Source organism: Vigna umbellata, chromosome 4 (genome assembly GCF_029865625.1).
Source record: "Vigna umbellata cultivar VRB3 chromosome 4, Vumbellata_1.0, whole genome shotgun sequence".
Classification (NCBI taxonomy): domain Eukaryota; kingdom Viridiplantae; phylum Streptophyta; class Magnoliopsida; order Fabales; family Fabaceae; genus Vigna; species Vigna umbellata.
In genome coordinates this window covers 5,108,914-5,125,805 of record NC_142168.1, presented here as the reverse complement: position 1 = coordinate 5,125,805, position 16,892 = coordinate 5,108,914, and the positions used below count along the sequence as shown (strand labels likewise).

The following is a 16,892-nucleotide window of genomic DNA, read 5'->3' as shown; positions in this document are numbered from 1 at the left end:
ATGATCTTAATATAAATTTGGGGCGAACATAATAATTAAGTTTATTTTAATTAAAAATTAAAATAAAAAATAATTTAAAAAGATTAATTCTTACGTGTCATATTTATTTAGGATTTTAATATGTCACAGTATTATAGTTATTTTAACTTTTTATAATATTATGTAAAAATTAATTTAACATTTTATTATAGGGAAAGTAGCACGGAGGTTTATAATCGTACCAAAAATTGAATGGAGACCACAAGATATACATATGCGAAAGGTCCAAAGACATAATATGCTCACCCCACCAGCGATCCTAAAGCCGGATTTTCCGGAATTTCCTATAAAGTACAGTGTCTCATATACAAAAACACTTCTGTTATTAGACACGTTATATAAAAAAGTAGTTGTTGATATAATAGCAAAAGGAGTGAGATTGGTGTAGAAGAGATAAGATAAAGAAGAACAATATAAAAGAGTAAGACATTTTAACTCACTTGTTAACTGCTGCACGTGCTCTGTAGTTCACAGGGTTTCATGAAGCTGTCTGAGCCATACACAAAGTAAACATTTTACAAAAGTAAACATTTTACAAAAGTAAACATAAAAAGGAAAAGGTTCAAACTTTGTTTATGTAAATTCTTAATTATTATCTTTCCTCTTTATGGTATTTTAAAAATCCATAAATCATACTCAAATTCTAATATTTTATTTTCCCAACCAATATTACGTCGAAACAGCTGTTAGACACAATTATTAAATCTGTAGAGTGCTTGTCAGCATTGGTCATGTTTATTTATGGTTTAATACCTCTTTTGCTCTTTCGAGGGTAAATGTTCAATTGCGTCCTACGTTTTTTTTCGAAGTTCAATGTGTTCCCGACTTATAAAAAAATGTGTAATTAAGTCCTTTTTGGTAACGGCGTTAATTTTTTAACGGGCGAGCTAACAGGGTGGACTGAAGTTTGCAACGTGTCTGGGAAGGTTAATACGTGGCTGTGTGAGGGTAATGTGTAAGGGTAAACGTGTGTATATTATTGTGGTTAATAAATCAGAGGTTAGGGTTTGGGTTGCAGAGAAATTATGATTTGGGGATTTATCATTGTGGAGGAAGTGTCTTGAAATAAGGATGTTCTTGAAGCTGAAATCTGCATAGTGAATTGGAAACAGCGAGTTAGCAGAAACGAAAAGGAAAAAAAAAAGCAAAGAGATTGGTGACCTGCGAAAGAAAAAAGGGTTTTGGAATCCAATCTTTGGCGGTTGGAAATGAAGATGACGTGATGGGAGTGAAGTGCTACATTGAATGCAAATTGAAAAAAGCAGAGAAGTTTTCCCACTGAACATTGATTCATTTGTTCGTTCACTGGTAAAAATATAAACAAGAAATTATAGATGGAAAATGAAGAAAGAGTGAGAAGAAAATACGAACGAAGAAGGAGGACCAGAAAGAAGAAGCAGATTCGAAGGGTTTTGAGAAGGTTGAGGAAAATGGCTGCTACAGAAGAACATCTCCATCAAAGAGGAAGCTATTCCGATTACACGACAACCTCAAAATTATATTTTCTCGTTCTTAATTCAAACAAAATACAAACGCAAAAAATTATGATTACACGTTTACCCTTACACAGCCACGTATTACCCTCACACAGCCACGTTGCAAAACTTCAGTCCACCCTGTTAGCTGGCCCGTTAAAAAATTAACGTCGTTACCAAAAAGGACTTAATTGCACATTTTTTTCATAAGTCAGGAACACATTGAACATCGAAAAAAACGTAGGACGCAATTGAAAATTTACCCCCTTTCGAGGGACCAAAAGAGGTATTAAACCTTTATTTATTATCACTATCATTAGGCCTAGGTCTGATCCAGTCGTGTTTTCACAAATATATAGAATAGGTTATATATAAAGGGAAATGATACTTGAACAACATAATAATATTTTGATATAGGATAAATGTTAGTTCACATAAAAAATGGTTTGAGAATTTTTAATGATGTGAAAAGAGTTTGTAAAGAGATTTGAAATTTCGGAGTTTGTATTTCCAGTTTTCACATTTTGAATTTGGGGCATTGGTTAGACAAGAGAAGATTGAGAGAGAGCGGGAATCCTAGAGTGAGAGTGCGTCTTCCTCTGACCAGCCACGAGTGCCGTCAGAGTCCATGTTCTTCCACTCAGCCAGTTCCGATTGAGGGTCGTCGTAGCTCCAGCGTTGGCAGACGAAACGAAGACGACATCATCTTCCCTCCGACCCAGCCAACTAAGGGCCCGTTTTGTGTCTCGATTCCTCCCACCCGCTTCCTTCCCTGTGTCGGACCCTTGCGGTGGTCGTGGGAGTGCCACTAGAGCATCTCTGTTGCCGGAGTGTCGCCTGAACAGAAGGAATCATGAACGGTAGATAGAGTCCCTCTTCCTCCCTTGACCGACGCGGTGCCTTGTTTGCCGGAGTTCCGGGTGTGTCGCCGGAGCATTGTCGGAGTGTCGCCTGAACAGAGGCCGAAAAAGAAGACTTTTCGGGATTGTTAGTCCAACTCACACATTTTTCTTCGTGTGTGTTCCCACTGCCAGATGTGTTCATTAAATGTTGGTTTATTTGTATTTAGTGGAATGAATTTATAATAGATGTATGATGTTGTTTATGTATGATGTTGCTTATGTATGATATGGTGTTTGTAAGTTGTACAAATATGACATGTTGGATGGCGGTGGAATGTTATTTATGTATGATGTTGGTGGTTTGTTAATACTATTTGTTGAACAAATAAATTGTGTGGTGATTGATACTATGGACATGAGAACATAAACATTCTTGGTTTGACGATACTGAAAATGTTTCTCCCAAGTGCCAAAATTTATGGAATAGAGGACCTCCAAAAATAATGTAATTTAAATTTTTTTGCTTTTCTTGTAATATAGATATTTGATAAGTTAATAGATGAAATAAAACTGGTGGGATGAATTGGGTTTTTAAGAAGGTCCTTTGATATAAATAAATGATATTGTCTGGTTGTCCATTTCTTATTTATCCTTTACAATTTGACATATAATTGAAGTCTATTGCATTTTGTAGTGTTATATTTTTTTATAGATGTTGTTTGTTAATCTTACATTGTTTTTGTAATTTTGTTGGATTGGTAGTCATGGATTGCACAAAAAAAGAAGGTTACAAGAATGTAAGTATATTTAATATTATCAAAACTTATAACTTTGTTTGAAAAGAGGTTATGATGGTTTTATTGTTTGAAAATGAATTGTAGTTGCGGTTGCGGGCATGGAGTTACACAAAACCGATAGTCGACATTAATTTTATACTACGCCAAAGTGATAGGACACGTATCGAGGAGACTCCATTCAAGTGGTGTCTTTATATGAACAGAGCAATTGAGTTCTGCAGTCCTTTGTTCAAGGAAATGGTTAGACGTTGGGTTTGCCGCAACAAATGTTTTATTTTGAAGCAAACAATGGTACCATTTACAGTTGGCGATGTTTGCATGGGTTTAGGGTTGGGTGTTAGTGGTTTAGATGTAAATTTTGATGATAACTTTGATGTTGTTCGTCAAAGTCGTTCACTCTAAAAGATGTCATACATAGGATAAAGTTCTTAATACAAAATAATGACATGGATGTTGATGGTGTTTGTCGTTTGTATATTTTAGTGTGTTTTATTGTTTTCTACTTTCCTAGACATTCAAAGGCAGTTAGTAACATGCCTTTTACAGTATTAGATAACATCGATAATTTGTACCAATATAATTGGGCAAAAGCTGTGCACACATTTGTGGTAAATAGTTTAGGAAATGCTTCAAGGATGATAAGGCAACGTGACATAAGGGACCTAGGTCTTAGTGGGAATGTTGCAGTGTTGCAGGTAAGAATTTTAAAATTTTATTACATTTCACGTGACTGTAATTTGTTTATTATATGATTATCGTTTTGGTTAATATTTGTTTTTTAGCCATGGGCGGTTGAACGTTTGGGTTTAGCGGACGGTGCACATCACATTGTCTTCCCGCGAATAATAAATTGACCTTCGCTTAAGTTAAGGTCAAATAAAATAGAGGACTTGTTTAAAAGGAAAGAGGTAAGTTAGTTCTTATTTTTATTTACATTTTTACGAAATGCAGTACATGAATTATGTTTTTTGTTATTTCATGATTAGTTATATTTGGATGTTTATAGATATGTTGGGAGTGGTTTTTATTTTTCGTTTCAAAAATAAAAAGAAAGGAGGATTTGAAATGCGAGATCTAAAAACATATCTTTCCGTGGCACCAGTAGTAAGTACTTTATGGTTCGGGGCTTTGGCGGGTCTATTGATAGAGATCAATCGTTTTTTTCCAGATGCATTGATATTCCCCTTTTTTTCATTTTAGTTATTGACACGGGAAGGGGTGAAGAAGATTAAAAGTCCAATGATATATTAAATATGTGTAATTAACCTACTCTTCTTTTTTCTTCTTTTTTTTTTAGGAAAGAGAAAGAAGAAAGATTAAATTGGCCTCATTCAAATTCGGAGTGAAACTCGGGATCTGGTCCAGGCTTCAATGGAATTGAATTAATAATTCAATTCCTATGAAAAATAAAGTGAAAGCAGAAATCCAATGGATAGGTTGGGGCAACAATATCATAAAAAAGACTTAAAAAAAAACTAAAATACTGGCAATTTGAAACGAAATATAGTTCCAGATCCATGTATTCTTTTTGTACTATCTTTTTTGTACTAGATTCAATTAAATTGGAACGAAATCTTTCATCATTTTTCGAATTCTTCTTTTTTATCTTAGTTGTTTTCATCTTTTTCTTAGATTCGAATCCGAAAAGAGTTATCAGTTAATTAAAAACCCAAAGGAGGGTCATGTCCAAGGGTAAAGATATCCGAGTAAGTGTTATTTTGGAAGGTACTGGTTGTGATAAAAAGAGTCTAAATAAGGAATCAAGCAGTATTTCTAGATAGATTACTAACAAGAATCAACACAATACACCTGCCTAGTTGATTGGAATTGATAAAATGATGTCGATGTCCCCGTCGTTATATAACAACATATGCTAAAGAACAATAAAAAAAAAAACCAATCCTTTATTATAATTATATTTCTTGAAATCAATGTTATTTTTGGAATAGGAATAAATAAACTATGGAAAAATCTAAGCGACTCTTTATTAAATCCAAGCGATCTTTTCGTAGACGTTTGCCCCCGATTCAATCGGGGGACCGAATTGATTATAAAAAACTTCGTTTGAAACGAAAAATAAAAAGCAACGTGCGGCTTGAAAGACATGATTCAATTAGGGGTGGATTCTGATATCCGCCATTTTTTCTAGTATTTTAGAAATGAACATGCTCTTGACTTGACATCCTTTTTTCTGTTCCACTAGACCCCCCCTTTTTTTGTTTTGGGGACAGGAAAGGGATTAATGATGTAAATAGTACATGATGGGGCTCGAATTTATTCATTTCTCGGGAACAAGTATCTAAAATTTAATAAATTATAAAAAGTTCATAAGTATATTTTTTTTATAAAAATAGAAAGGATCTTATTTCCGCAAGGTTAAAAAAAAAATGGTTGAAATTAGTCAAACTGCTTTTTGATCAAAAAGTTTATCCGCAGGAATTAACTTTTTGTATAATTCTTTCAGAGAAAAAAAGGTATGTTGCTCCCCTTTTTTTAAAAAATTGAAGATTCCCGGAGTAATCTCTAAACCCCAAGATTCAAAGAAAATCTAAAAAATCGGGGAATTAAGGAAATACCATTTTCAAATTGTATCATCAATTCTATTATCAAAAATTTTTGGTAACGTCCCGGCAACTCACAGGGACCGTTGACTGCCCCCACAGAGCACCACCAGGCTTTCTAGTGTGCTTTGTCCTTACTCGCACACTTTCTGGGAAAACTTCCCAGAAGGTCACCCATCCCAGAATTACTCTAGGCTAAGCACGCTTAACCATGGAGTTCTTATGAGTCAGGCTACCGAAAAGTAAATGCATTTTGGTGATATTTGTAGTCAAATCAATTCCTTTAAGTTATCCTTCAACTGTATAGTCCCATACCTACACAGTCTCCTGATCCCTCTCATTCCGGTGTATGTTCGATTCATCCATGTACCCCTTCCACCCGAAGCTGCCAGGAGCCGCTCCTTGTCTGTGCCTCCTGCACCATGCTTCTTGCACCGGCGTCACTCCCCGCCCTCGTCTCCGTGTCCGGGTGTCACAGTGGTGCTACGCTGTGAAGATTCCATCACTGCAAATGTTTGCACTGGACTCTTTTGGGCACAAAAGAAAAGAACGACAAAAGATTGACAATGTCATTGTATGTGTAGTAATTGATGTTTACTTTGTAATTACAAATTTATAAAGGGAGTATGTTTTTTTCCAGTATGTTTGTAATGTTGATTTTTGTATACTCCAATCCAACCAAACAAGTATGTTTGTAATGTTGATTTTTGTAAATATAATATTTTATTATATCATTGATATGTTAAATATCATACTTGTGTTGTTGGACTTGTTTTGTTGTAGATTTGATTGTGGAGTAATTGTTTTGAAAATTATGGAGTTGTGGGATGACATTGAGAAATACAAAAGAAACACAATGCCCACTTACAAAACTATAAGCTGTACAAATTTATATGTTCTGGATCTTTCATACAAATGTTGCATTTGATTCATGTGTTGTGCATTATTGTCTTTGCAGTAAGAACTACAACAAGTTAGGGAGCAATATGTTTGTCAATGGATTTTGGATGTGGACAACGTGCGGAGGAATCAAGTGTTGCAAGATTTAGGCATTTTGTAGAATGTTGGGAAATATTGATGAAAGAACACTTGTTGTTACATTTCATATTTATGTATTGGTTGCACATCACATTTGATTTCAGACATTGTTGAGAAATATATTTCGCAGTTGAAATTCAATTTGTTGTACTTAATTGACTTTCATGTGCAAAACGTTTTACCCAATTTGTTGTTTTGCTTATGGTACCAGTTCTGTTCCTGCACCTGTATTTTGCCTATGGTACCAGTTATGTTCCTCCTTGGTTCTGTCATAAGCCAGTACAGACAACAAAAATAAATCATGACAATTCAAAAAAGGATTCCAATGTTTTCAAAATTCAACCAAGTTTTTGAACAAGATTCCAAACATCATAACATTATCTAACACTTAAATTTCTAATGTAATTCAACTTATTGAAGTACTCATTGTTTTCTTCTACCATCTGCAGTATAAGGACTTCTTTTTACGACACTCTTAAGCCGTATTCAGGGTTGTGCTTTCATACGATCATACATTGTGCTTTGTTGCATTTCAAAACCACCTTCAAACACCGGGGTTTGCTGCTCATATTGAACCGGTGTACTTTGACAACGATCTTCACTTCCCCACAATGGTTCTTCCACAAAATCTTCACCCTTATCTTCATTTTTTGCTTCAACCAACTTTCTTAAATCGTTAATACTACTTTTCATGTCCGCAATAACCTGTGTTTGTTCTTGTACAACAAAAATTAATTTTTCCTTATATCCTCTATTTTGCTTGTTAAATGAAATACCAAATTTCTCACAAGCGTCTTTCACCATACCATAACAAAGCTCCTCTTTGGACACACCAACATCAATAACAACCTGTAATATCATTAACAAATTTTATTTCATAAAAACAGAAATCATAAATTACTTTGCACCAACACATTCATATAATCAACAACTACTCACCGATCCCTTTTCCAAAGTAGTTTTGATAAACTTATCCCCAATATTGATATCAATCCAGTTCAACAACCTTGGGAATTTTGTTACCCGTGTACTATAAATGGACTTCGATGTCACAAAATGGTGACAAAGCCATACCTGCAAATTTTTAATCCATCAACATTGACAATAAAAATGATGAAAACAATAACAAATCATTGTCTTTGATTAATAATTACATAACAAACATGTACCTGCAACAGGTAAGCACATCCTTGAACATGAATATGACTTTTGCTTGTTTCATTCTTCATTGTTGTTGAAGCACTACACACACTTTTAACAAAGTACTGAAAAACTAAACTGCCCCAATTGTACTTACCCACACACCCCAACTCCTAAACAAGGTCAAAAAGAATTGGAAATAGTACTCCGCTTCGATTGGGAAGCAAGAACTCTGATATCCCTACCAATATATACAAGCTGCAAAAATGTTCTATTAAAAAATTTTCATGTTCCTCTAACAAAAAGTCATATACCATGCTCACATCTACTTTCCCCTCAGGGAAGTACTCCCTACAAACACTACGATGCCCAACTTTATTTAAATCTATCACTTCACCAACAATAGGCAACCCTAACGACAAACACACATCAAATTTAGTAAACTTAATAACTTTGTCACCAAAATAAAACCCACTCATGTTATCTACCCATTGACCACATAACTTAGATAACAAATTCCTACCTATCTTAATACAACCTGGCAAGTATAACAGCCAACCAAAAACAGTATTCTCAATGTAACCCTTCTGCTCAAAAGTCAACCGTTCGTTCAAAAGACCTATCATCTTGGTTTTGTAGTAGTGTCTAAACACTAACTGCATACGAAGTCATGCTTACTATTTAAATACAGTCAAACAATAAATGTATGCAAATCAAATACAATCCTACATACCTTCTTCCTTGTATCTCGACCTTTACTTTGTTCACCAAGTTCATCCATCACACTACACCAACACAAAAACAACCATAGACAATATATCAACCACAACCATCAAAATAACGTTACCAAAATCGGGCCTAAAAAATTACAAATCAAATAAAACACACCTACGCACAAAGGATTGTCACGCTCGACACTCCGTGGGTCACGGGTTCGGACAATAGTTCCACACCCTGAACTCTGACGGACAAGGCACCGCGCTGGTCAAGGGAAGGAACCAAGTGGGAACACGCTACTACCTCAAAAAACCACAATGTCTGCCTAGGTCGGAGGGTAGAAGAGGGACTCTATCTACCGTTCACGATTCCTTTCGTTCAGGCGACACTCCGGCGACGACGATGCTCCGGCGGCACTCAGGCGGCCACTGCAAGGGTCCGACACAGGGAAGGAAGCGGGTGGGAGGAATCGAGACACAAAACGCGCCCTAAGTTGGCTGGGTCGGAGAAAAGACGATGTCGTCTTCGTTTCGTCTGCCAAAGCTGGAGCTACGGCGACCCTCAATCGGAACTGGTTGGCTGGGTGGAAGAACACGAACTCCGGCGGCACTCGTGGCTGGTCGGAGGAAGACGCACTCTCACTCTAGGGTTCCCACTCTCTCTCAATCTTTTATTCTCTCTCTACCAATGTCCCAAATTCAAAATGTGAAATCTGGAAATGCAAACCCCGAAATTTCAAACCTCTCTGCAAACTCTCTTTCCACGTCATTAAAAATTCTCAAACCATTTTCCATGTGGACCACTAGCATTTTGACACCTGTCCCGTGTCAAGATGTTGTCGATTGTTCAAGTATCATTTCCCATATATAAATAACTCTCTACATTTCCATCACTTTCTTTTATTAATATCATGCCAAACATTAAAACTTTTATATCCTTTAAAAATAATTACATTCTTTTTATAATTTTTTAATGATACAATAATATATATTATTATTTTAATTGAAAATTCAATAAATATAATTAAAAAATATTATTTTAAGTTGTAAAACAATGATTTTAGTTACCTGTGCTAAATGATCGTTACAAACAAAGACTAATAACTTTTATGAATTATGATTTGTAAACCAGATCAATTGTATAATATGAATAAATCGAAGTAAACAATTTGTTGCATCTAAGATTGAAAATTTAATTTTTAATTTTTATTGTATTATATTAATTATTTATTTTATTATAATAAATAAAAATATTAATATTAATAAAAAATTAAAAGTACTTGTTACCTTGTCATAACCTTAATTGGGTTTTCTCTGGTGCTTCATTTCATATTAGATCATATACCAGAAATGTAAGATTTCGTATTAGATCATATACCCAGAAATGTAATATCCCGAAAGAAAATTTTAAAAAATTCTAATCCTTTTATAAAAATAAAAATAAAAATAAAAATAAAAATAAAAACACTCAATAAGTGTTGATGAATTGTGGTAGTGTTGGGCCAATGTTTCTTAGAGCAAAGAAAATAATAATTGAAATAATTGTGGGGTTGGGTTTGTGGATGTCTAAAGTCAATGATGTTGTGTGAATTCATGAAGTCTGTTTACTTACTTTTTTTTTTATTAATAGTTGTATGTTTAAATTTTCTTTTATCATAATGTGTTTTTCTACATATAAAATTTAAATAATTTATTTATGATTTCAACAACATATTCATATTTGAGAGTTCAAAGGATGTCTTGTAAGGGCATGTAAATTTAACAAAGGGCTTTTGGGTCTTAGGTGGAGCAGCCAGACCCATCAAACTAATGTCAATTTGACTTTAGGAGGGCTTTTCAGAACCCATTCTCTTCTCCTGAACTTCATTTCTCCTTCTCTCTAAAACTCTCATGCCCTAAACTCTCTCTGCCTTCTCTCTAGATTTCCAGCTCAAAGAACCGTAGGAATTTGATTTTTGTGTGACCCAAGCATCCGCAACATAGAGAGCTTCATTTCTACCAAACGTTTTCTTCATTCCGACTGGTAAGTCGTTTTCCCCTCTCCTCCACTGTTTTTGGAACCTAGGGCATACTAATTTACTAGTTGCATGCAGCTGGTAGCTTGTCCGTTTGTTTTCCATATCCATCCCAGCTCTAAGAGCGATTTCTATCACATTTTTGGTGGTTGTAGGGCACTGTTTAGGTCCTTACTGTGAGGTACTGTTAGAGCGTTCTAGTGGGTTGTGCTGCTCAACTTCAAGGTAAGGGGAGCTAGTTATTTTGTTTGATATTAATTTATGAGATATATGCATGTTGAATCCTGAATTGGTGTGTTGAATTAAACTGTTATGTTTCTGTTGATTTACTTGTTGAGTATAAATTGGCTGGTGTTGTGATGCTGGAAATTGTGCATGTAAAAATGTATTTGTTGTAAGTTGTTATGATGTGAATTGGTGATTGTGGTTTTGGTTGGACTGAGCAATATTTCAAATGTGATAAGTTTAAGGTTTCGGTTCTGTCAAAGGAGGGTTAGATGGAAGGTAAGGTAAGTATGCACTGTTCTGAGTAAATTGGTAGTAGTCCAGGTCAATTCAAGGGAAGTGACATAGTGATTTTGAGTAACAGAGGTCTAGGGTGAGTTTACAGTGTTGAAACAATTTGGAGAGATCAATTGTGACTTGTTGAGAGCACTTTATTGGTAGGATAGAAGAATATTAAAAACCTGAGTTGGCACATCCCTGATCATAAAGCAGCCCTGGCCTGGTCCATTCAGTTGTGACTAGTCATATGTGCTGACGTCGAAGGTGAGACTGATGCGTTCAGACATCTGATTCTTCTCCGATGACCAATTGGGTTAGGGAGATGTGGTTGAGGTGGAAATCCTGTGTTAGTCATGTTAGATGAGTAAAAGGTTAAGAGAGTATTGTTTTTGGTCCTTTGAGAGGAACTGAGGTAGGGAGTTTGAGCATAGGTGGTCTTGAGTGCAATTGGACAGTGTGACTAGCTTGTATGAGTCAATTAGAACAGATTAGGGTCATAAAACTGAGTAAAGTCATGTTTAAAATGGTAGAATCAAAATTGGGTCCTTGGGTTAATGAACTTGGAAATTTAAGTTGAAAACTTGGTAGTAATCACTTTAGAATCATGCTAAGAACGTTTATAATCATCTAGACTAGTTTAATTAGGTGTGATACAAGAATTAAGAGGGTTAGAAGTTGGGGAAAATAACTGAAAATGGTAAGGATTAGTGTGAGTGTGTGATTCTGCAGAATTCACGTTCTACAGAATTCACGTTCTGCAGAATTCACGTTCTGCAGAATTCACGTTCTGCAGATTATGCAGTGTCGCTATGCGAATTGTCTCGCATAGCGAGACCCTGTAGAGGGTGCTCACTGTCTTGGTAATTCGCTGTGCGAGTTGGTGCCCTGTCGAATTACCAGAGGGTGATGCTCACTGTTTATGGACTCGCCATGGCGAATCCTGTCACTATGTGACTGGTGGTGGTCTGGGATCATTGCCCATTTAATTCGAAGAGCGAGTGAGGTGCATAGCGAAAGCTTTGGGGATGTTGGTCTCTGTCTGGGTTCTCGCATAGCGACCTGGGTGCGATATACGAGAGGTTTGAAGTCTAATGTATGCTGCGACTTAATTCGCTATGCAAATTAAGGTGCGCTATGCGAATTTTAGCTGTCCTCTTGTCAGGAAAATTCGCCCGGCACATCAAGGGGGTGCGCTATGTGAATTTTAGCTGAAAAACACTCCCCTCGTCAGGAAAATTCGCTCAGCGCACCAAGGGTGGTGTGCTATGCGAATTTTTGCTGTCTTGTCTTGCATCTTGGTGCATTGTGAGACCTGGTTCAGTGAGTTTCATATTTTTCCACATCTGCTTGAGCTGTTTGATGTTGTTTGACTGCCAGGATGTATGTATGTCCATATATTTGAATTGTGTGGCTCGAAATAATGTGACTTCAAATTGAAATGATGAAATTGAGTGTGAACTGGACATCTCAGGGTGAGATGATTGAAAGTGATGTGTGGGGTGTTGTTGTTGCTCTGTATAACTGTATGGAGCTTTGAACTGGTATGTCTATCCCTACACTCGAAGCACTGTTCATGCTCTAATAGAGGAGAGCAGTGTAAGTGGTGAGAGTAGAGGGAGGTCCTCGTCTATAGTCTTAGAGTTTAGACATAGACATATGGGGGGATTTACCTTGCATAGTGTTGGGGAGTGCCAGCTGAACTACGCAAGTGCAAAGATGACCAATAGTTCGACAGTTATACCAATCCAGATGAGTCGTGTGAGTTGTTGAGTCATGGTTCAAAGGGTATGCTTTAATTGTTCTTTTATATGTAACTAAGCATGATGACATCGATTGATTGTACTATATGATTATTGCTTGTTTATCTAGCTCACCCTTTGTCAATACCCAATTTCGTCTGGATAAATAAAATTCATCACAAAAATAAATAAAAAAAACATAAAAAACCAAAATGAAAAATACTATTTATTTTACTTTTTGCACCCCCAAATTTTCTTTTAAACACTTAATCCAATGGTCCAAAATAATCTCTTATTTTTTTACTTCCTCACCACCCCTTTTCTCTTATTACACCCCACTCTCCACATCATCATCCACATCACCCTCCACATCTCATTCCACATCATCTACTTTTTTCATTTATTTTTTCCACATCATTTCTATATTAATTTTATATATCAACTTTTCTAATTATTCCACTTACATTTTTTAATTATATCTTCTCATCAACATTTTTTATTATCCATTTTTCTCCACCTTATTTTTCCACCCACTTTTTATATTATTTCTTTCACTTATTTTCGACATTAACTTTTACTATTCACTATATTTTATTTCACCTAATTTCTCCACCAACTTTTTATATTATTTCTTTCACTTAATTTCCGCACCTAATTTCTCCACCAATTTTTTATATTATTTCTTTCACTTATTTTCCACATTAACTTTTTCTATTCATCTTTTTTATTATATTTTATTTCATCTAAATTTTTCACCAACTTTTTATATTATTTCTTTCACTTATTTTCCACATTAACTTTTACTATTTACTATATTTTATTTCACTTACTTTCTCCACCAACTTTTTATATTATCTCTTTCACATATTTTCCACATTAACTTTTTCTATTCATCTTTTTTTAATTATATTTTATTTCATCTAAATTTTCCACCAACTTATTATATTATTTTTATTCATCAACTTTCTTCATCCTTAACTCTATAAATACCTACATTCCCTTCACTTCACACACACAATTACATAATATCCATCTCTTCTCTCTCAAAACCTCTTCATTCCATCCCAAAACTCTACTTCATTTTTCTCTCACATTTTACTATTTTCTAATCCCTCTATACATAGTAAATTCCATACCACATTTCTACTATAAATTCATCTTATTCACCATCAATCTATCTCTCCTCACAACTTATTACAAGCAAAGTCTTGCTTCATCTTTCAAATCTTCAACAAGGTACACATTTTCTTTTCATTCTATTTATATGCGTTTTGATCATTTTTTTAGTTTATAAATTTATCCTATTTTCTACCACAATTTTATCCTATGCTTTTCCACATTTTCATGTCATAGATATTTCAACTCACCTCTCTTTCTTAATAAAAAAAAATAAAAAAAATATAAAACTTTAAAAAACATGTAATGATATAAATATCGGTATGAGTACTTGTGCGATCGTACGCATCAGCCTAGCACTTATTACCCAAAATATAAAATAAACAAAAAAGTCGTATGAGTACTCGTGCGATCGTACGCATCAGCCTAGTGCTCAATACGCAAAAAAATAAAAAATAAAAAAAAAACCGTGTAAGTGCTTGTGCGACCATACACATCAGCCTAGTGCTCATTACGCAAAAAATCTAAATATTACATCAAAATCCAAAAAAAAAATATTTTAAAGGTTAAGTACATGTGTGATCGCTCGCATCGTCCTTGTGCTAAAAACCTTTTCTTCTTTCTCAAATAAAATTATAAAAATAAAAAATAATATTAAGCACATGTGTGATCGCTCGCATCGTTCATGCACTAAAGACCTTATCTCTGTCTTTTATAAAAATACCAGAAAAAATATAAAATCGTCAAAAACTAAAAACATCAATACTTTCAAAACAACAAACGATATTGCTAGCCAGAACTACGTGATCCTTGATTCTCCATCAAAAGTGGAGATACGAAGGAGCAAGGCTAAACCTTGTCAGGTTCACTTCCCCAAAAGCCAGAACTACGTGATCCTTGATTCTTCATCAAAAGTGGAGATACGTAGGAGCAAGGCTAGTCCTTGCCAGGTTCACTTCACAAAATGCCAGAACTACGTGATCCTTGATTCTCCATCAAAAGTGGAGATACGTAGGAGCAAGGCTAGTCCTTGTCAGGTTCATTTTCCCAAAAATTCAAATTTATCCACAATCAATTTCTCAAACAAATTTTCTAAACAATTTCTCAAACAATTCCTCAAACACACTTTTTTGTTTTTTTTTTTCCAAAATTTATCCATAATAATTTTCTAAACAATTTCTCAAACAAAATTTTCAAGCAGTTTCAAAAGGAACTACGTAACCCTCATTTATCATTCTGAATGAGAATACGTAGGAGCAAGGTCAATCCTTGTCGGGCACAAAAAACTAAAAAAATATATTTTGTTTATTTATAGTTTTATTTTAAGGGATAGTTAAACATTTTGAAAACCACATCATATTCGCATATTTAGTTAAAGGTATTGCCTTAGGGCAGGCGTTGTAGGGTGCTAATACATTCCCTACATGTAACCGACTCCCGAACTTCGAATCTCATTTTCGTAGACCATTGCCTTATCATTTTATGGTTTTTTCGTAGTTTTCCAGAATAAACTATGGTGGCGACTCCAATCTCTTTTTTTTCAAAACCAAACGTTTCAATCTTTTTCGGGTCGTCGTCCCGTCGCGATTCCGGTTGCGACACCCTTGCTTCTTTGTTGTGTGTTGCTTTTGTATGTTTTCCTTTGCGATGATCATCCACTTGGATGAGAGCAGAAATTGTTGAAGAGATACCTTTGGAGCAAGAACTGGAGGACACTGATGCTGCAGTGCAGTCTACTTAGGAATTTCCTATTTGAACGCTTGAAGTGTTGAATACTCTAAACTGTTTAAGTTTAAAATTCTGTCTTCTTATTTGGATGACTGTAATTTCGTACTTAATTGCAAGTCATACTCTAGCTGTTCTCTTTATTTGGATATTGACGCATATAATATATGATTATTGTTATTATATATTTAGGATGTCACCTGCATCACAAACAAATAAAAAAAGCACACAAATATAACAATTTTAAACAAATTCAATGCCTTTATTGTTCCTATTCTTCCAAATATTTATTCTTAAACAAGAAAGATGCTCACAAAAATAATTTTAATATTAGCCATAATTTAAACTAAGTAAAGGATAATGAACATAAATAATAAAAAAATAGAAATATGAAAGAAAAAACTGTACTGCAAGTCAGTCACTGAAGCTGTAGATACATGACTTTATATATAGAGAGAGAGGTTTATATGATAATGTTTTACCTTGTATGAATTTGACAGTTCTGACTTCGCATCTGTGTCTTTTAGAGGGTTCTTTGGAGAAAGAAGATGTTGTAGAGTTTGGTGAAATAATTCTTAAAGCCTTATAATTAAGAAAAGTTGAAGAAGTTAAATAATGAAAAAGGAAGGAAGAGAGATGTGCAAACTAAAAAGTGTGCTGAGTAAATACTGTGAATAGAAGAAGACTTACAGATTGTGTTGCACTGAGCTTATCTAAGAAAATGAATTTCTGCAGAGGATGAAAGTTGGTAGTTTGAAGAGTATGGGGTTCTTTCTAACACAGAGTTGAAGATGTGAATCAGATTTTAGGAGAAGAAAGAGAGTGTTGGTGTTGTTTTACGATAAATAAATAAAGATGAATATATATGGTTTGGTTAGTTGTGATGTGTGTAGGTCCTCTCATTTGTTCTTCTTCTGATAGAAAATGGTCGTCTGGTTCACACTTGAAACATATCCCCAAATTGTTTATAGATGTGGATATTTATCAAACTTTTTTAAATAAAGTATTTGTACACTATTTTAAAATATAAACTGAAATAATTTTTTTTATCTTAAAAATATAATCTAAATAAATTATGTAATAAAATATCAATATAAGTAAAATTAATTTGAAAAAATAACTTAAATAAGTTGTAATATAAATATAAATAAAATTAATTTCTTTAATAAATAATTTTATAAGTAT

The 16,892-nt window shown here is 34.5% G+C and overlaps 1 protein-coding gene across 2 annotated transcripts; it reads right to left on the bottom strand.

Moving 5' to 3' along the window:
- Window positions 1–7,080: 7,080 nt before the first annotated feature.
- On the bottom strand, window positions 7,081–16,604 carry LOC148199085 (uncharacterized). Of its 2 annotated transcripts, XM_088111531.1 has the most exons (5): window positions 16,398–16,604; window positions 16,190–16,289; window positions 7,922–8,677; window positions 7,692–7,826; window positions 7,081–7,601 (listed from the first exon to the last, which is right to left on the bottom strand). In XM_088111531.1, exons 3-5 carry the CDS (start codon window positions 7,979–7,981, stop codon window positions 7,239–7,241), a joined length of 558 nt encoding a protein of 185 aa, XP_087967657.1. In that variant the 5' UTR covers window positions 7,982–8,677; window positions 16,190–16,289; window positions 16,398–16,604; the 3' UTR covers window positions 7,081–7,238. The 2 variants fall into 2 exon arrangements, with proteins under 2 accessions (XP_087967657.1, XP_087967658.1); XM_088111532.1 differs by lacking the exons at window positions 16,190–16,289; window positions 16,398–16,604 and adding an exon at window positions 8,781–9,666.
- Window positions 16,605–16,892: the final 288 nt, after the last annotated feature.

What these genes read in the sequence shown, in the direction of transcription:
- LOC148199085 (XM_088111531.1), bottom strand. Translation starts at nt 7,981, where the DNA reads ATGAAGAATGAAACAAGCAAAAGTCATATTCATGTTCAAGGATGTGCT. An exon ending in GATGTGCTTACCTGTTGCAG is followed by an intron (nt 7,827 to 7,921) that starts GTACATGTTTGT and finishes AAAAATTTGCAG; the next exon opens with GTATGGCTTTGTCACCATTT. An exon ending in CTACTTTGGAAAAGGGATCG is followed by an intron (nt 7,602 to 7,691) that starts GTGAGTAGTTGT and finishes ATGATATTACAG; the next exon opens with GTTGTTATTGATGTTGGTGT.